The sequence below is a fragment of the Oreochromis aureus genome, linkage group 5 (genome assembly GCF_013358895.1).
Source record: "Oreochromis aureus strain Israel breed Guangdong linkage group 5, ZZ_aureus, whole genome shotgun sequence".
NCBI classification, from domain to species: domain Eukaryota; kingdom Metazoa; phylum Chordata; class Actinopteri; order Cichliformes; family Cichlidae; genus Oreochromis; species Oreochromis aureus.
In genome coordinates, this window is record NC_052946.1 from 11,053,304 (window position 1) to 11,074,449 (window position 21,146).

A 21,146-nucleotide genomic window follows, 5' to 3' on the forward strand; every position below is an offset into this window, starting at 1 on the left:
AAATGGTTTTCGGAGAGTTATTGCACCGGTGACGGAAAGAATGGAAAAAAAGACTACAAAATATGATCAGTGCAAGATGAATCACACCAAATGGAGACCTGAGATCTTGGAGAGATTCTCGGTGGTTCCAATGGTGCTAACATTTATTTTTGTGCTTCCTTTTCATATTTTTCTGTGACAAAACCCAACTTAATTTATTTAAAGTTCTAAGACAACAATTGTGAAAAAAAAGAAAAAGAAGTGAAGGCGCATCTAAGTATCAGTTATAGCTGCAGTAAAGAATTCTCCGATCTTCCATACAATGCTATGAAATGAAGCACACATGCACTGAGCTACCAAGCACTGTGACCCTCTGGAGATAACATAAGCATCATGTGACCTGCCTGTGAGGACTTGAGGCTATTTTGGTGGCAATGATGATACCCTTAACTATAATAATGATGGTGAGACTAATTGTCGAGCAGGAGCCTGCAAATGCAGATCTGTGAATAAAGAATAAAGACAGCCTCACATACAAAAACACAGAAAAGATAAGATAGGACGACACCGGGGAAATGACGAGGCATGGGCAGAAAAACACGTGGAAATGGAAACGACCAGGACTCGGGAGGCTTCACGTACAACACAGACTATTCATGACGGGGTGGAGAAGAAACAGTGGAAAGTCATGTAACTCTCCACCGACCTTCAGCACATTCCTCCCTAAAGGCTAAAGAGATCAAACCACTCACCCCACTCACCCTATGCTCCTGCTGTTAGCCTCGCACCCCAAACCTCTCACAGTACACTAGGATAACCACATTTTAAAAAACTGTGTTTGATAACAGCAACCAAATGACTCAAAGACGTAATTTGTGATCCCCCACTGGGGAAACAGACTCCAAACTTAGCAAGCATGCTTTTATTATTTTTACCGTCACCTTTTTGGTGTTTGCAACCCTCTGCTTTTGTGGAATTACGCAAAAAAAGGAAGTGTTCAAGACACTGTTATGTCAACATCATGTTAGTAATTGAGACATAGTGGTACATCATGACTAGACTTGTCTCTGTGTTATGGAGTGATTAGCACAAAAACATTCCCTCCCTTAATTCATCACAAGGAAAAAAAACATCCTTTGCAATATGCTGTAATATTCCACTTGGGGAAAGCTGAGACTTTATTGTTTTATTCTCAGAACCTCTAAACTTCTTATGTTCACAGAGGCCCGAAGAAGAGCTGTGCAGTCCCGCTGACAGTATGGCAACATCCCAAAGGCAGAAAAGCCAAGTAGCTTTTTATGATCAGCGTCCCCTTAACACTCTCAGCATCACATGATCAAAGTGGGCTAAAGGTTGCAATCATAAACATGAAAATGTTGACCTTTTGCAGTTGAATGACATGTCAGATGGCTGCGTCCCACAGAACTACTTCACTGCTCCTATTAATAGCAGCCTGACAAAGCCTGAAATACACGATACTAAAAAGAAAGAAAACATGTTGCCACATCCACAGGAGACGTGTCTGTCACACGAAAACTCCTATTTTAAGTTTAGGAGTGTGTTTAGAAGCACCACGTGGAAAATCTTAGCATCTCTGTGAAGAGGATTCACCCAACATAAGAGGTTTCCTTTCTCCCTGCTAAGGTTGTATTTTAAAGAGAAACTGTAGCCACAATTTACTGGAAGCATCTTATCACCACAGTGACACATAAGAAATTTCTCAGGAAAACTGACACAACTTGCCAATGCAACACAATCAGCCGTTAGCCCACTGCAGCTACCGGAAGCTGACAGTCTGAGTGCTGCTCTGTTAACAGGACACCAGACTGATCTGCAGCAGTGATTCTGTACAAAAAGAAAGTTTCTCAGGTTGAAGCGATTGTGGAGGCTACATTTTATTAACATTTTAGGATTTTGAATCCTAAAAGGAAGGCAGCACACTGCAAAAACTCAAAATCTTACCAAGAGTAGTTGTCTCAATTTTCACTTGTTCCATTGGCAGATTTTTTCACTTATTTCAAGCTAAAATATCTTGTATTAAGTAAAAAAATCTGCCAATGAAACAAGTGAAAATTGTCTAGTTTTTTTTCTAGTTTTAAGATTTACTGTCTTGAAACAAGTTCCTTTAGCTTACTGAAATGTTGCCCTTTAGCTGATTCTGTCTTATTTTAAGTGTAATGAGATAATTTTGACTAGAAATAAGACAAATACTCTTGGTAAGATTTTGAGTTTTTGCAGTGCAAAAGAAGGACGATATTAAGACAAAGGTAAATAATGAGCCTTTTAGTTTCACAGTCTGTCCACAGTTGGTTTCTTTGAGTGTGATCTGCACACAACTGCATAGTTACACCTTAAACAGGTAAATCCAGCATTCAAATACACAACATATACCACTACAAATACCGCATCTCTACACACAGGTACTCTTACAAACAGCCCAGCCCCCTCCCAAAAAAGAAAAGACATTATTACACAAGATATTTAAAAACAGAGAGGCCTGCGGTGACAACAGACAAGTGATATCACGTCTCCACGTCCCCGAAATATCCAGCTTTAACTCTGGCGTTCCTAATGTCTCTTATTTTAGAGCGCACTTGCTTGAAGTTGAGTCTCTCAGAAGTCTAAAGCACCTCTTGAACCTTCCACCAAAGCTCATCCTTGCCTCACTGACTCTGGCATACCGTGGACCCACTCTTGCCCCCCGCAGCGGCCTTCTTGCGCCTCTTGTTAAGCAGAGGGTTGCTGGAGGTGTCGAGATCTTTGATCTTCACCTGGTCATAGTCCACACGCATGGTCGCTAAAGCGCTGGTCATCTCTTCCTGCGAGAGAGAAGGCAGATGTTGGAGGATTTAGGTGGGGCTTACGGATGGCGGTGGCACATGTATGTTTCCAAAGAGCAGCCAGTTAGCTTAGCATAACGTCAAGACATAAAATGGAGAAAACAAGCAAGCACGCTAAAGCTAATGAATTAACGCAATATGTCTTCTTTTTATTTTCCAAACAAAAAGTATAAAAAGGAGAAGCTGAGGTTTTAGTGAGGACTGTTTCTCAGCAGGGAACAGTTGCAGGTGTTGGTCAAGAAACTGTGAGGACATAAAACCCAAAGAGCCTGCAACTTTTTTTTTGTTTACACATCAGTATAGGTCTGAATAATAAAAAAGAGATGACATGTTATATGTTAACCAGGGAAGCTTTAAAAGTGCCGATAAGTGGAATTTATTACTATAGGATGGTGTCAGGTTAGCTGTTCCCAGGCTTTACACCACCTAAAATAATTAGAGCTGACATCTATCCTCTCATTAGTCATTTTTCACACCATCAACACTTAGAAAGGAAACAAAGGAGGGTGTTTCCTATAATGTCAAAATCTTTGCTGTAAAAGCTTCCACGCAGTTCGCTGCTGTTCAAGATCTGTGCAGCAGGAAAAAATTAAGCAAAGGTAGAAAGAAAAAAGGAAACAGGCTGGAAATATTTTTATGATTTTAAAAAAGGACTGAAGTCAAAATGAGTCAGAACAGACCTCAGAGAAAACTAAACCTTTTTCATTTACTGTGAACAAACGTCAGTATAAAGACTGTACCCTCCTGACTCTTTGCTTTTTGAGAAGTGGCCATTTATGCAACGCTGTATCCAGTACCCACTGCAGAAATGAACAGCGGCCTATTGTGAGCGTATCATTTTGCTGAATGGTCTTTTCACACCTTATCATGACAAACCTGTTCATTCAGCTGTTGTGAAGGAATGTGCCATTCCACATGTTATTTACAGGAACTGAAAATATGTGATTGCCTAAATGAGACATTTTGTACATTTCTGCATTGTTGAATGTACTTGATATGAGGAAGTGGTGTTTTCTTTTTTCCTTTTCTTTTTTTTAGTAGTTTAAATCAGGACAAAAATGCAGGAATGGCAAAAGGTAAGCTAAGCTTAGGTGTGTTTGGGTTAAATATTAAACTGTAACTCATACAGTTGTACAGACTGAACACTTCTTCTCCCTGCTGGTTGTCAGGAGATAATCAGGATTTAAAGACATGAGGATGGCAGTTTTCCTCACATTTCAATCATTAGAATCATTAAAGGGCCACTTTGCTGTTTTTTCACTCATGAAAATCTGTTTAGAGGTTGTTAGGGTTTTACTCCAACAGCTGAAATTGTTGTATATGTCCTCTGTGGTTCTGAGCTTTTTAATGATGTGATTGTAAGCGGCTTTGATTACATCATATGTATGCCTTTAGATGCATTTCAGATCGGACATGGAGGCTCGAGGTTTCAAGAGAAACCAGAGTAGACTGGGACATTATCGTGGATTCTGGAAAGTTACCAGTTCAATATTTTTGGAGTTTGCCCCCATACTGGTCTATAAACCACTGCACCATTTACTGAAACCCTACCGCAAACTGAACGTTTCAGCAGCCTATCATTAACAAGCTGCAATGTCAAAATGTGACCAGAGGGGGTCGATGTTGTCGTGCTACTGACCTTCACGTCCTCCCACATCTCTCTGTCTTCTGTCAGGACCCGTGTGGTGTGCAGGGGAGTGGAAGGAACCATCATGGACTGCTGCAGAGTCAAAACACAAACACAGATGAGGACGTAAGCAAACAGATGCACAGACGAGCAGGAAACAGTAGATGAGGCGTGTACGGGTGCTTACATTGATCCAGGGGTGGTTCATAAACTGGGTGATGGTCATTCTCTCGTTAGGGTCTGTCTTCAGTAGTTGGTGGATCAAATCTTTTGCTGGGAGACACAAGGCAATGCAAAGTTTACAACTTTTCACGTGATGTTTACCTTGGAGATAAAGTGTCCTATTTATAGTGGACTTTGATGTGTTGAATTCAAATATCACTATTAAAACAGCTGCTTGTCTCATTGTTTTATATATTGGTAGATAAGTTGAAAATATATGCTGTGATTTGCTGAAACATGGGCAAACGTACATGGAAATAAAGGATATAAGGCAAAAACAGAGTTTTTAAACAGAGTTTTTACAGTTTTAACAACCATCAAAATGAATATTTTGCATGGCCACCTTTATTCTTTAACAAAGCCTGAACTTTTAGGCACGCTTTCTTGTAATTTCTTCAATTAGTCTCGAGGTTCAGGCTCTGGGGAGAACAAACTGATAGTGTTTTAAGTGTCTTTCTATTATCTATTATCAGTGCATTTGGGATCCCTGTCATGCTTTACAGAGAAGCTGTTGCCAGCCAGATGCTTTCCAGGTGGTATTTCAAAATATTTTGGATCAAAATCTGACTTTTCTGACACCAATTTTGAAAATATACCCAGCACCACTGTCTGAAATTAGCTCCATGGAAGCAGAATATAAAGAAATCACATGTGGCTCGAGACTTTTGCACAGTACTGTATATAAATAAGACTTGATATGAAAAAAAAATTGGAAAAGTTTTTTTGGTTTGGTTTTTCCCTCAGTTGTTGATGTTTCCACAACCAAACTTATTGAATTAACAATATATTTCACTGGTGCATTTTCTGTGAGTCAAAGTACTTTCAACAGCACACTGTGAAGGAAAGGGAAAATATTACTCAGGGATATTATGCTAAAAAAAAACCCTTGTAACTTTAATTTGCATCATTACAAATTTCCTGCAACTAGGAAGGTTAAATCAAAGGTCAGAGTAGAGTTTAAATATAATACCAAGAAGAAGAAGGAGTCACTAGAGCAAACAGAGCCACATATTTAAAACTGGATGCAATTTAATGAGACAGTGACAATGGATAGAATATTGAACATTAGAACAAGATAACCTGAATAAATGCACAATGCAGTTTCTAAATGATGATTTATCAAGAAAAAATAATCCCAAAGCTCCCTGGCTATATCTGAAAAAGAAATCCCCCCACTAAACCTAATAACTGGTTGTGTCACCCTTGGCAGGAAGAATTGCAATCAAGTGTTTGTGTAGGAATTTTGGCCCACTCATCTTTGGAGAATTATTTTAAATCAGTCACATTGGAGGGTTTTCGACTACGAACCGCCTGTTTAAGGTCAAAGTATCCCAATCACATTCCAGTCCTCTTTGACTAGGCCACTTCAAAACCTTCATTTTGCTTTTTTGAGCCATTCACAGGTGGACCTGCTGGTGTGTTTCAGATCACTGTCCTGCTGTGCACTTGAGCTTCAGGGCATGAACTGATGGCCACAGTTCAGGATTTTGTGGTAGACAGCAGAATTCACCGTTCCATCAGTTACAGCAAGTCGCCCAGATCACCTTTTGTCTCGTCAGTCCAGAGAGTCAAAGCCTTGGGGATAATCAAGATGGTTTTTGGCAAATGTGAGATGAGCCCTTGTGGTTTTTTAGTCAGCAGTGGTTTTCTTCTTGGACATTCCCCATGGATGCCTCGTGAACTCTGACCTTAACTGAGACACGTGAGGCCTGCAGTTCTTTAGATGTTGTTCTGGGTTCTTTTGGGACCTCCTCGATGAGTTGTTGATGTACTCTTGGAGAACTTTCAGGTAGGCCAGCCAATCCTGGGAAGGTTCATCACTGTTCCAAGTTTTCTAAATTTGTGGATAATGGCTCTCATCGTGGTTCACTGGAGTCCCAAAGCCTTAAAAATGACTTTCTAACCTTTCTAAGACTGATAGTTGTCAGTGACTTTTTAAATTAGGTCATGGCATGATGTGTTGCTCTTTGAGGTCTTTTAGCTTTTTTCACTTTGTCAGGCAGTTTCTCTTTAAGTGACTTCTTGATTCAACAAGTCTGGCAGCAATCAGGCCTGGGTGTGATGGCTGAAATTAAACTCAGCTTTCTAAAGAAATGTGGTTCATCATCTATCATTCACTGTTAATTCATGATTCCCTCATGATTTGCGTCATGAGGGAATAATTTTTTCACACACAGCCAGTTTGGTTTGGATAGTATTTTTTCCCTTAATAAAAATAATCATCATTTAAAAACTGCATTTTTATTTACGTGGGCTGTCTTTCTCTAATATTGCATTTTTTATGATCTGAAACATTTAATTGTGAAAATATACACATATACACAAATATACACAAAACTAAGAAACCAAGAAGGGACCAAATACTTTTTAACCACACTGTATGTAAAGTTTAAAGAGCCGGCAACAGCGAGATGTAAACTGGGGCAAGATTATATCTTGCTGGATATGATTCTCGGAAATTTTTCTGTATGATAATATCTTAACTTGACATACATTGACATTTAGTAAATCTGCAGAATTGGCCTGAGTGCAGCCCCTACTGTTTAAGGTTTCCTGTTTCTGACAAGAGAGACCGCAAGCAGACAAGCAGGCCAAACACGCATGAATGCAATTAAACACTGCTGTGTCACACATGATTGTAAACATTTGTAAAACTTGCAAATGTTTTAAATAAAAAGACAAATATATTAAAAATGTTTTTTTTGTAATTCTCACATAAAAGCTCAGATTTTTAGACTACAGGTGTTTCTTTTCATATGGATTACACAGAGGAAAGCTACAGACTTTTTTTGCTGCCATACAAAATTAAAAGTTGTACAAAGTTTGTACATTTTTGAAGAATGAGACATGTTTATGAATTTTGCAACTCTTAAACAGCACAGTGGCTTTAATTTGACACATCTAAGGAATTTACAGTAATTTTAGAACATTTTAGTTTTGTTTTTTATAAACAACCCTCCGTTTCAGATCTGATATTTTTCAATGGTCAAGTCAGTCAGCTGATCTCAACCTCAACATGCAGCAACAGAAGGAGGCTGCAGTAAAGGCCTGGCAGAACATCTTAAGATAGGAAGCACAACATTTGGTCTGTGGTTTCTAGACTTCAAAAAGTATCTGACTGCAGAGGTTTTTGATCCAAGTATTAAAAAAAATCCTTATATTTAAAATTATGCTACTTTGTCCAGTTGAACCTCTGAAAATGGCAGACTAAGCAGAAAAATGGCTTTAATTTTCTAAACAGTTAATACAAAATTTTATATATTATATAATTTTTATCAAACCCCTTGTCAAAGCTGTAAGTCTGCACTTAAATCATCTGTTTGATTTAAAATCCACTGTGCTGGTGTAAAGAGGCAACCCTACAAAAACTGTGTCCTTGTCCAAAAACCAATAGACCTAACGGTAACTATGTGTGCTCGTTGCCTATATGGCTGCAAGCTATTTTGCTGTCTGACAGTGTTTTAGTTTGAGTTCCTCACCTTCCTGTGACACCTCCGACCACTCTGGTTTAGGAAATTCATACTGGCCCATCCTGATCCTCCTCTTCATCCCAGGAGAAATGGCTTGGCCTGTATTCGAGTAAAACGGAGGGAAGCCGCACAATCTGCAGAGACAAACAGGCCCCAATAATGACAACCATTTAAAAACGTAATACAATTAAGTAGCGCTTCTTGTAACAATATTCAAATACAGAATAACATCTGTGGTGACATCAGCACTGCCCTCCACACAAATACAGTACTCACAGGATGTACATGATGACGCCCAGAGACCACATGTCACATGACTTGTCGTACTTCTCTGGACCCAGAACCTCGGGAGCTTATCAACAAGAATACACACGTACAAACAATATAACAGTGGAGATTAGGGCACAGGCAAAAAGTGACTCGGGAGCTTATTACTGTCCTTTTAAAACATCTGGCTCATTTGTTAATATGGCCCAAACCCATCTCAGGACAAAGTAAGGCATCTTACCCACATAGTACGGAGTATAACAAGGAGTCTGCAAAGGATTGTGCAGCGTGGTCTCCTTTGCAAAGCCAAAGTCTGTCAGTTTGAGGATTGCATTTCTCTCTTTGCTTGTGTACAGCAGGTTCTCTGGCTGGAGGTGGAAGCAGCAGAGGAAAACAAGTGAATCAAGCTTTCACCAAACTACCCAGACATGATCACACGCTTCATGATTTGGGCACTGAACTTCATCTCCGCATACCTTGATGTCTCTGTGCGCGATATCGATGTTGTGGAGAAAATCGATGGCCGTGCCGATGTCCCTCATAATCTCTGATGCCTCTGGGAGGAAAAACAGGTAAGCAGACTGTCTCAAACCAGAAGCAATTCCAGTGTTAAAACAACAGGAGGCACAAATGAAAGAGAGCTCGCTTTAACTAGTTAACACATCAACGTTGCTGTGTATCCATCACGTGGAGTCTGCCCTCCATCAGTCCTCACCTTTTTCAGTGAACGCCTGGTCTCCTCTGGCCTGGATTCTGCTGAACAGCTCTCCTCCCTCCATACTGGACACATAGACAAGCGGGGAGAGAACAGGGATCAGTGTATTATAGAATAGTACCCACATTTCTGTTAGTACACGTGTAACACTTTTACAAAGTGCTTCACAGTTTGGATAAAAAGGCTTTAAAAATAAGTGTACATATTTGTACAGAGTCAAGCACACAGCCTTTCATTCAATCCTGCATACACACACTGCTGTACACACAGATTAGGAGGACAAAAAGCCGCAGATAACAGACAAAAGATTCAAACAAACCACAGAGCCAACCATCAGCCAACCTGATAAGGGAGGCTGTTCCAAAGTTAAGGGTCTAAAGCGTGATCATGTCTGGTTTTAAAATAAGTGTGTGGAACAGATGTGTGACCCTGATCAGACGACAGGAGACTAGAGCTCTGCTACAGGACCCTGTCCATGTAAAGGTTGTCTGTAAATTACACATTAGGGATCATTAAAGATCCGCTTGCCTTTACACCACAATTTGGGAGCATTTTTTTCAATCAGTAAAGGAAAGGAAGACCAAAAGAAATTTTGGTCTTCCCCAAAGCAAAAGCACCAGGATTATTTTAAACTACTATTATTATTTTTTAAAGTGGGGATTCTTTTACTTAATTATGAACTATTTACTCACACCGCTAAATCTTTTGGAGTTTCTTCTGTGACGAAACGGTAAGTGAAATAATAAAAATACTGAGTGAAAGTGAAACCGAGACAGTTTAAAAACAGGAAGAAGGGAAAAGCACCAAATTCTTACTAAAGAATGTGTTTATACTGAATGAGTGTGCCATTATTAATTCATCTTGCAGTGATATAAACACTATTTGTCACTTCTGTAGTGTCATTAATGACTTAATAACACAATAACACGTTTTTTACAATAACATAAACATTTGGTTTCATTTTATATCTGAGTAACGTTCAGAGACTCTCACTACCAAAAACATCTTGAACCAGATGATTGTGCTTCCTACTCTCCACTTTCATTGTGTGTCATAGAGAATCACTGATACCTGAAACTCCACCTTTGGTTCTTTGGAAAAATTTCTCCATAATTGCATTAAGCAAGCACACTTACTCTAGCACGCTTCTTGTGGACCACAAATGAACTGAGAGCTGAAGGAGGAACGGGAGCGACCGAGTGCTAAGCTACCCACAGCGGCCGTGCAACTTCCTTCATACAGGAAGCAGCAGACATTCTCTCGCTGTGTGTGTACTGCCAAGGTCACTACGCACATATAACAAACACCTGCCATGTCAGTCGATGCGGTGATGACAATCACTGTTTAAAATTCCCACATACTGAGCAAAGGTGTCATTTCTTTTCTGCTTTGTTGCCTATGGAGTTCCTTTGTTTTCCTCTGAATTATTCACATTTTCTCCCTTAGAGAAATAAAAAGTCCAGAGTTCAAACATGTGTCAAAGCACACCCACACACACACACACATACGCACGCACACACAGAGTTATGCGTCCTTCACTCATATTCACCTTAACCCTAGCTACTTTCCAAACCTTTAACCTTCTCCTACCTTACAACATACATTGACTTGGACAGTTACCATATGTAGACAAGTGTTTTTGTCCTTATAAGGAAAACACTTCCCCACAACATGAGTAATACCTGAACCACACACACACACACACACACACACACACACAAACAGACAGACTGTTTAGCAATGGCGTTAAATTCATTACAAACAGTTTGTCATGACACATGAAACCCATGGAATTCTGTCTCTATGTCAGCTTCAGAGTAGCAGCTCTTATAACTGACCTTTAACTTGTATAAAGTTAAAGGTTACTATGGCTCAGTGGGGCAGAGCTTATTATGTAACTAAACATGTGTTACACATATAAAAAGAAAATAGACCCTTTTCACCCTGTGGCCATGTGACATGACGTAGCTGGAAAACACAGGTGTTACTAATCACATAATTAAGGCTCGTAAATAAATCAGACTCCCTGGTTAATGACACCGGTAACACCTGTGTTACTTCGCGTCAACATGGCTGCCGTGACGTCTGCATAACGTTCGAGGGAATGGCTTCACCGGCTGTGCTGAAAGATGACGTAATCTCTGATTTCAAATAAAATCCACAGATGACGTAAGCGTGTGCCCGGCTCTATCCTAACCTAACCTAACCTCAGTAAAGAACTAGCGTTATTATTTGACAGAAGGAGACCATATACCGGATGGCCTCTTAATTCTGTTTATATTTAGCCCAACTAACACTTTGAGCTTGAGTTACTGTTATCTGTGCGGTTACCGTGTCACAACAGCGTTGATAGTATCTTGTTGGGAAAAAATGTGGGCATGTTGTAAGACCTTAATCACTGCTGAGCTCATTTTCTTTGTTTGTCATGAAGCAAGGTTAAAAAAAAGAGAGAGAAAAAGCAAAAGTGGAAGCCTGTAAAAATGATGCAGGGCAGCTTTAGCTTGTTATTTTTAATCTGTCACTTTGTTATGTTGTCATTTATTCAAAGGGCGGCATCTTACACCATTTCTTGTACTACTCAGAGCTGTGACTTATGGGAATCTATACCCACTCCGAGCTCTTTTTCACATTAAAATAGTGATTCATCATTACATCCTACAGAATGAAAACTTCTTTAACGTCATGCTTTCAACAAAAAGAGAGCAGACTTGCTCTAAGTTTCAAGACACAGGTTTTTTTTTAAGAAAAGCTTTAAAAAGGAAAGTACCGAGAAAATGTTTGATTCAAGGAAGTGCTAACTGACAGGTGAGATCCTACCACTCCATGATGATGAGCAAGCACTTCTTCCCGTGATACATGTTCTCATACAGGCTCAGGATGCGAACGATGTACGGCCCTCCTGACACTCGCCAGTGGAGCTCCACCTCTCGCCTTGCTTTGGGACTATCATAGAGAATCTGGGAGAGACGCAGAGAGAAGGACAGATCATGTCACGTTATATAATCGTTTATAAGGAGTCATTCAACTTTAACATGGATAGTTTTGGTGTAGTGTAACAAAGCAGCAGCATCTTTTTATAAAAACATTTTCATACAGCTGGAAGAAAACAATAAATAAAGCTTAAAACATTGCTGTTAATTATAAACTGTGTTTACAGCCAAAAAAATCCAAATATTTCCTGGGATTTATTTATCTTAGTCTAAGAAAGCAGGTTTTTTTCTGCATAATGTGATATACATGATTCAAGCTGATAAGTAGATGAATCAATACTAAATGCATTCATGGTAAAAAATAATCTACATCGTCTTAGGTTTTAAATGTCAAGACATAGGTAGGTCTAAAAATTTGGCAAATATGTTCTTGTATGAAAAAATTACATGATATATTAAACTGTGTTGTTATTTTTTTTTTAACAAAAAGTCAGTCAGCAGTACATCCCTACTGCTTACAAAGGAGTTAAGAGGGTAAGTAGGAGCCAGGTGTTGCTAGGCAGATGCATTCAATTCTATAAAAGCAGATGTTTCTTGGCAGTTCTCTGGTCTGCAACATTCAGGTCAAGACATCATGAGTGATCTTGTTGCTCATCAATCTTGGTTTAGTCTGATTACTCACAACTGGAAAACATTCAAGACATCAAATTGACCCCAAGGTCAGACAATGCAGTTATATCTCAGACTCCACAGGCCTCAGTTGGTATGTTAACTGTTAAAGTTCGTGACAGCACAAATAGAAAAAGACTGAACAAATATGGCTTGTTCCGAGAGGTGACCGGGAAAAAAAGCCTCTTCGATCTCAAAAGAACATTTGCAGCACAGCTTAGCTTTGCAAAGTTTCATATAAACAAACCAATGTGGAGATGTTGGACCATATTTCACAGTGTTACGTTTGGTGAAAACCAAACGCAGCACATCGGCACAAACACCCCACACCAACTGTCGAGCACCGTGGTGGAGGGGGTGATGATTTGGGTTTTCTTTCCAGCCACAGGACCTGGGTACCTTGCGCTCATTGAGTCAACCACGAACTCCTCTGTATACCAAAGTACTTTAAATTCAAAGGTGAGGGCGTCTGTGCGACAACTACAGCTTGGGCTAAACTGGGTCAATGATACTGTATAGACCCCAAGCACAGCAGCAAATCCACGACAGAATGACTGAAAAAGAAAAGAATCAAAGTGTTGCTATGACCCAGTCAAAGTCCAGACCTCAACCTGACGCAAAGGCTGTGGCATGACCCTAAGAGAGCTGTGCATAAACAAATACCCATAACATTGTAAAGAAAGTGGGCCAAAATTCATTCACAAAGATGTAAGAGACAGAGACTCATACAGAAAACCATTACTTAAGGTTACTGCAACTAACGGTGATTCTACAAGCTACTGAATCATGAGGTGTACTTAGTCTCTTACACAACTTCCGTATTTTAGCTTAGTTATTGTTTAATAAGTAATGACTTGTAATCTCATGTTGCATGCTGTTCCTCCTTTGAGGTGGCATTTAAATATTTTTAACAACTGGTGAGGCTCAGATGATTTTTTTGTTGTTATGTAAAACCAAAGAATGGAAAGAGGGTACTTTCTTTTCAAAACGACTGTAAGTGGATTGGTAGTTTAAGCTCTAACGTCAGTATAAGAACGGATGCCTATAAATACTGGAATACTGTAATAGGCAGGTACTCACACAGTTTGCAATACAGCAGACACACACACATAAACACACATACACACACACAGACGTACAAAGCAGGTGGCAGACTTTGACATAGCACACAGTCAAGGGGTATTTTTGGATGTGACAGTGATGGAGCTATCCCCTGCTGTTCACAAGGCCGTTCTGCTTACAGACTGGGCCTGGAATACACAACACACACAGAGTTTGACTCACTGACGTATGACAGATATACATACATAAATCTGTGGTGTGTTACAGGTGACTTTCGCAAGGCTCTACCCAAGCAAATTGGATTCAGCTGGTGGGTAAACATGAAATTTCTTGGAAACTCCAAAATGCCGGAAAGAAACAGCTCATCTGTGTAGTGCCTTTTTTTCCTCTATCTTTTTTTTGCTTGCTAATGTCAAAGAGGAAGCAAAGGGTTCAGAGGACGGCAGTGTGTTAAAAGAAGAAGTTGAGGGTTTCCGGTGTCTGATCTGCTACTACATGTGTCCTATTTTGCTCACCCTCGCCCACTTGCCTTGACTTTAAGCGGAGCAGTGGGCAGGTTTTGCTTTTGCTATGTAATTTATAGCTTTATGACTCCAATCAAGAGCAGATAGTTTATGAGCTGGTTTCCTTAATTTCCTGCAGCGGACCAGAATCGGCTCTAATAAAAAGGGGCCTGTAGCGCTGTAGTAAAACATTAAAAGGGTTGCAGAGGAAGGACTAAGAGAATGAGACAGTTAATCTTCAGGGGGATTTTGTTCTTATTTGAAAGGGCACGTGAACCAGTCAACGATGACTCGACACTCAGACGAATCAGATCTGTGTCAGGAGAAGCTTAAGAAACACTGAGACACACACCTTTAGCTGATAACGCCCACTGAGTTTAACCGTACGCTGCCTCCCACGCGAACCTTGGCTAACACCCACACACACACACACACACACACAAACACGCTTTAATCGCTCGAACATGTTTACACTCTATTAAATATTAGTGAATTTCAAAGTGCTGGTCTTTATATCTTCATAAAAATGTGGTTTATCTTTACAACATCTGCCAATAAAGATCTGCTCATAAAGGCTAAAGGAAAGTGGTCTAGAAAGCAGGAGGCTGTGTAAGGGCTAAATACTAATGTCAGCAATGCTAACATGTTCGTATTCAAAGAACATCAAAGATTTGTTGGGTTGTTTCTTTTGCTTTTGGACCAAAGTGATACACAGACTGATGATGCCAATCCTAGAATCACATTTTTTTTCCTTTATAATGATTTAAAAAGCCTAAAAAACTCACTCAAAATGGTAAATGGTCTGGTTCTTCTATAGTGCTTTTCTACTTGAGCCTCGCTCATTCACACACTTTGCTTTGTGTCTGACATTCACACTCTGATGAACACATCAGGGGCAACTTGGGGTTCAGTATCTTGCCCAAGGGTGCAGATGACCTGTGCTCCCTCCTGAGCCACAGCCACCTCTTAGAAGACTTCTACTGCTCAAGTATAAAAATACCCACAATGTGGAAGTGAAGCAATGATTAACTGATTAACTTGTTGGAGGGAGCTTCACCGTAACCTAGGACATCTTACAGAAACTTTCAAAACAAAGGTCTTTTTTGGAGCTGCCTTTAACCAAACCAGTGGGCATTTCCTTTATGGTTTGTTCAATTTACACCCTGAAACACACTCATATGTGCCACAAGTGTGCCATAGTGATAGCCACAGAACCCAAAGCCACTGATAAGATTTTGACTATGAGTAAAACAGACCTGAAGGCCATTTAACTTCACTCGAAAAGGCCCAATGTTCTCTTAAATGGAACAATCACTGGCCAGATTTGTGCTTCTGTCTTAGCAGTTAATGGCGGAGGTCACGACTGCATCCAAACAGCACAGGGCTCTCTCTCCCATCCCCTACTGTTAAGTAAGAAAAATCCAAGTTAAAAGAATCAAGATAACTTTAACTGCATTACACTGAAAGGATGGCTTTGTTCAAGCACTGCTGCAAAGTAGATTAAAGCCATAGCCATCTATTACATTCAGCGCTCAGAGCAACACTTAATTTAAAAATCCAATGGGCCGGTCAACGCTTTTCATCTGACTCTACATCAGACTAGCCTCTGTTTACTTTTACTCACTATTTAACTTGACATAACAAAATTAATCAAATTTACACAAATGGCTGTATAAACAAGCACAGGGCAAAAGAAAAACTGCAGCAGCTACAATAGAGAAGACAGACTGAGCCATCAGAGGTGTTTCTTCTGCCATCTCTTAACACCTTTTAACAGATCTTCAGAGCGAAGAAGATGGTCAGAGGCTTAATGTGATGTGTTCCCTCTCTACTTGGGTCACAGTGATCTATTGCAGGCTTTCCCCTACGGAACAGTGTGGTTGCAGTGAGACACACACACACACACACACACACACACACACACACACACACACACACACACACACACACACACACACACAAGTCTTTTGGCAGAACATTAAAAGACAGAAAAAACTTTCTTTGTGTGTTTCAATTCTGTTATTACTTCTGACAAAAGAAAAAGCTTGCTGGATTCAGATTAGCATTTTGCCTGAAGATTTTTTCAGCATCGGAAGTCTTTTTCTTTTTAAATAATTCTTTCTGCACATATTTCTAAGCAGAATTGTTTTCTTTACTGGCCCCACCCATGATGCTATCAAGAAAAGTATCCCCTTTCTGATTTTGGCATTCTATCTTTTTTTTTTTGTAATGTTCAATTTCCTGCTGCAGTTTATCTCTTTTTTTAATCTTTAGCTTTAGTTTCTATCCCAAAGTTTGGGTATGCTCTCCTTTTGACACCGCTGCCCGGCTGGCAGCTCAGATTCAGATGGATTACTGTAAGCCAGTAAATCTCTCCGGGTCTGTGGAGCAGTGGTGACAGGTGAAAACCTGACGACCTGTGCATGTGTGCAGATGAGTGTGAAGGTTTCCACCGCTCCCAGAATAAAGTGTCACCATCACTATCACAGTCCGTGTCTCTTTGAAGTAGTGTAGCACGTGATATTTTATGGCTAGGTGACCACACACCCATTAACTTGGAACTGATTGCAAAAGGCTGACCTTCCAGGAAACACCACCAGATATGTGAATGTGAGCTCGGGGAGAAGCATGTACAGTGCATGTCAAACCCAATATGATCAGTACGTATATATACATGCAAAACCAGCAGTCTATTCATCTATCTGTCTATGTCAAACACTGGTTTTGTTAGTAACCTTTAACCTCTCATGTTCCTGGAAAAAGAAAATCCTACTTCCATAAACGTCATAGTTCTTGATTCTTGTCTACACAAGTTTCCACTCTTATATTTTAAACCCACAGTGCAAACAAACACTTTAGGATAGCTTATAGACCCGTGTTTCCACACAGTTTGGTATTTAAACCATACTTGTATTAGATTATGACCAAATTTAGAGGAGCAACAAGTGATATAAATAAATACCTAGACACACCACCATAATCCAACATAATGGACTGACGCCTGTTTTTCCAAATGGATTGACCAGCCTGGATAGTGGACATCTATGTTATTACATCCAAACAAAGTGAGAGATAAGCTTGTGTCAGAAACAGGTGTTCTTTCAGCTGGGATGATCTAGAGCTATCGTTTAAAAGCTACAAAGTCTGCAGTTATACAGTGAGAGTGTAAACAGGAGGGTCGGGGACAATTTATGATATACTCATGAGACTTCAGTACCTTTAGCGCGCACTTCTCTCCAGTTTTCTTGTTAAAGCACTCGAGGACTTTGCCGTTGATCCCCAAGCCCAGAACCTGATTGGAGACTTTATAATCGTCCGTCACCGCGTTTCGCTTTATCTCCAGTTTAGGGTAAGTGGGCATGGGGAAGTGTGTGGACTCGGCGTCCTTCTCGTCGGCGGCTGGGAGAACTGCCGGCTGCTCTTGCTGCAGTTTCGGGTTGCCATCCGTGGAGTCTGACTCTGTCTCACCAGCATTTGGCAGTTGCGGAGCTTTTTGCTTTCCGTTTCCATTTTGCAGCATGTTTTACACCGGCTTGCTGTCAACAGCGGTGCACAGAGGGACAAACTGTGAGCAACTCTCCGGATTAACGCGATGAGTCCAGCCCTCCTCCGGTAAATGCGTAAAGCTGAGACCTCTAACGCATCCGCCTGTCCCGTGCGGACTCTACCACAGTGACTCCACTCTATCTTCACACAGGCTTATAAGTCAGAGTCCATTTGGGGAAACTACACTATAATTATATTCTTTAAATGTAGCTCTCTGAACTTTACCGATCCGGCGTGGCCCTTGAGAGAAAATCTAAAAAGGAATTTGAGCGCAAATGAACCATTTAAGAAACTTCCAGTCAGACGTGTTTGGGGGGTAAAAAAAAAAAAAAAAAAAAAGGTAGTGGTGACGATTATCTGTTGATCTCGGTTTCTCGCTGATCTCGACTCCTTCAGCTGCATTCACATGGCCAGTCACTGTCACAGTAGTTTAAGCGCCACCCTCCTTCAGTCAAGTCATATTTCTCAACTGACCCACGCGGCCGCCTTAAAGGAGCAGGACGGATATTCAAGTAACAAATGAGCGCTGCGGGGAGGTGAAACAAGTCAGTGGTAATAACGGTTGTATATTTGGCTGTGCAGAAAATAAACACAAAAAAAGGATCCAGTTACCAAGTGATTTTAGTGAAGGTAAATAACCACAGGTGATAATGGTTGTGAACAGTTTATTAAACAGATTAAAAAAGATAACCAATAACTAATAACAATAACTAATATAACTAATATAACTAATTTCTCGTGCCAAAGGGTGCACATAGAAACCTCGGTTGTATTTGATCATCGTCATGGCCGGGTGGGGTTTTTTTTTTTGTTTGTTTTGGGGTTTTTTTTGCATGTGGTTTTGCAAGTGCGTGTAAAAATGTGCATTTGCTCAGTAGTCCAGTGCACAGATGAGTGCAACACCCCGTTTGATCCAGTGCCTCTGAGTGTGACGTGTTGGCAGCTCCACCGATATCACATAGTTGGTAGAGTGGCCGGTGGTGGACAGAGTCCCTGCAGAAGCACACAGAGCAGTTCAGTGACAAAGACAAAAGTGTTCTAAACCATTTCTGCTTTTTCATCGCTACACTGAGGGAAATATTTGTAAGCAGCCTAAGGTGCCAAGACGTTGGCATTGCGCTGTGAGTGGAAAATACTGAGCTGCACTTTCAGATGCTTCATGAAATTGGACCCTCACTGGAGTCTATTTTGGGTGAGTAATAAAACCAGCAAACAGAGATACGCACAAACATATGACGGCACACCTACTGACTACAGATCATAACCTGAGCCAGAGTTTCACAAACATGTACTCCCCCCAGAAAAATTTTCAAAAAACCCTAACTAATCTATATCTAGATAAGTCCTCTCACTCACTCCTCTACATACTGACCAGCTCTTGTGAGAGTCTTGTAGATCGGGCATACAAAGATCCCTGAGGCTGGAGGTTTTCGGTTGGGTTTGGGGATCAGCCTGATGACGGCCATTTGCGTGTAGAGCTCCTTGGGCCTGGACTCTGTGAGCTGACCTGCCTTGTTATCCCAGCGAGCCCCCTCCAGGAATAGACCGTAGATGTAGCAGCCTGTGTCTGGTATTTCTGTAATCTCTGACACTGACTTCACTAATACCTGAAAGATAAGTCATCACAAAAAAAGTAGGTCAAGACCAGTGAAAACCTGGGTTAGGGTTGGGGTCAAAGTCATTATGAATGTAGCATTTTATATGCATACAGATATGAAGCAATGTTCTAAATCTGTAAGGCTGTTCTTTAAAACGTTGCTGCTAGTGAGGCAGCCTACAGTCTGACCTCAAAGTCAAATCCAATCGTGTCAATTGAGGTGCCGGAGCGACGGGCATAATTCTGGAGGGTTCCGGTGAGAAAAGCCTGTGGGAAAAAGAAGCCGCTAATCCAGAACGCAGGTGGAATGCCGTTAGAGATCCATCTCTGTAGGAAATTGATCCTCTGAAGCAGGTCTGACACCCAGGAGGCTAGAGGCTTCAGAGACGGGTAGGCCTGAAGAACGAGAACAGCGGAGGCAAACTGTTGTATTGGTCGTATGCTCTGTGCATTCTCAGAAAGCACATTATTACATTTTAGGAGGAGAACAGAAATGTCACCAAAAGTTTATTTGATTTTCTGCCCCGTGAAATGGCATTTCAAATATTCAAGTCACAACTGTGCACAATCTAGTGATACAAAAATTTGAAGAAGAAAAAAAAGGATAACAACAGAGAGAAAAGAAGAGAATACATTCACATGTGCAGCCCCTGCTACAAAGTGAGTCACATGTAAAGTAACAGCTGTGTGTGCCTTGCCTTGGCTTTCCACATATCAGGCACCACATTGTTGAATAAGCTGCGGGCCATAAGCTCGAGCGCTGATGACATCACCACTGAACCTTTTAAAGCCTTCACAATATCTCTGAGACTCAGACAGATGACCTCCAGCAGCTTGTTATATCTGAAAGATAAAAAAAAACCCAATATAATTACAAGTTACTAAAGTACTAATAACCATATGCCCACAGTTTGAGTAAAACGCAATTTTCAGGGCATGACTTACCAGAAATCTACTGATATGTGTGAGGTAATGAGACACTCCCAGATCAGGTTGATTAATGTGCAAAAATTTCTTTTCGTGCATAGCTCCACAAAAACAGATAAGCATTCACCTTGCAGAGGGATGATGAAATGACCCTGTATGTTTCATTCCTCCTCAGAATTCTTCATGATAACATAAAACCTTCAGCTAATAGACAAAATATTTCTACTCTATATTAAAAAAAATAAAGTTTGTTGATCGATACGAATGACTCGGGAGATGCTAAGTCGGATTCTGGGACCTTCAGCCTCCAGACTCACTCTGGACAAATTTCTGACGCCAGCTCAGCTCATACACAAGTATGATTACATAGTTATTGATATCTAGTTGAGTGGTGTTTCTTTTAAAACCCTTTTTGTCATTCCACTCTGCTCTTATAATGAAGAGCAGAGTGGAATGACATTTTTTTTAACCATGTAATTAATTGTTTAATAGTACAGCCTAATGTTACCTGATGACCTCCTGGATGAGCACAGTGTTCATGGACTCCTCGTAAAGCACCGGGTATTTTTCCATCACTTCTTCAACGTCGAAAGGAGGAGGGATCTTTTCAACGATGCCTGCCACTATCTCCTCCACTATCTGTAGCACAGAACGAAACACAGATCACAGACACCACATCACATGCCCGCACCTCTCAAACTCTATTTAATTACAAAGCAATCAATAACAATTAGTGCTAAATTGAATTATTAAGCAATCAATAACATGATGCTATTAGTAATAATAAAGACA

At 40.5% G+C, this 21,146-nt stretch overlaps 2 protein-coding genes across 2 annotated transcripts in view; both read right to left on the reverse strand.

Moving 5' to 3' along the window:
• Positions 1-2,247: 2,247 nt before the first annotated feature.
• mapkapk3 (MAPK activated protein kinase 3) lies at positions 2,248-17,804 on the reverse strand. The gene is made up of 10 exons (XM_039612517.1): positions 17,502-17,804; positions 11,938-12,077; positions 9,121-9,185; positions 8,882-8,961; positions 8,647-8,773; positions 8,415-8,490; positions 8,148-8,272; positions 4,634-4,719; positions 4,459-4,539; positions 2,248-2,798 (listed from the first exon to the last, which is right to left on the reverse strand). The coding sequence occupies exons 1-10, from the start codon at positions 17,802-17,804 to the stop codon at positions 2,643-2,645; spliced, it is 1,239 nt and encodes a 412-aa protein (XP_039468451.1). The 3' UTR covers positions 2,248-2,642.
• A 674-nt stretch (positions 17,805-18,478) lies between these two features.
• The window catches only part of dnah1 (dynein, axonemal, heavy chain 1), a 31,721-nt gene continuing 29,053 nt past the window's right edge, over positions 18,479-21,146 (reverse strand). Inside the window, exons 74-78 of the mRNA XM_039612518.1 lie at positions 20,863-20,993; positions 20,126-20,270; positions 19,617-19,823; positions 19,203-19,437; positions 18,479-18,823 (exon numbers count right to left, since the gene is read on the reverse strand). Of these exons, the coding sequence (XP_039468452.1) occupies positions 18,702-18,823; positions 19,203-19,437; positions 19,617-19,823; positions 20,126-20,270; positions 20,863-20,993 (840 nt within the window). The 3' untranslated portion in view covers positions 18,479-18,701. The remainder of the gene's footprint in view (positions 18,824-19,202; positions 19,438-19,616; positions 19,824-20,125; positions 20,271-20,862; positions 20,994-21,146) is intronic.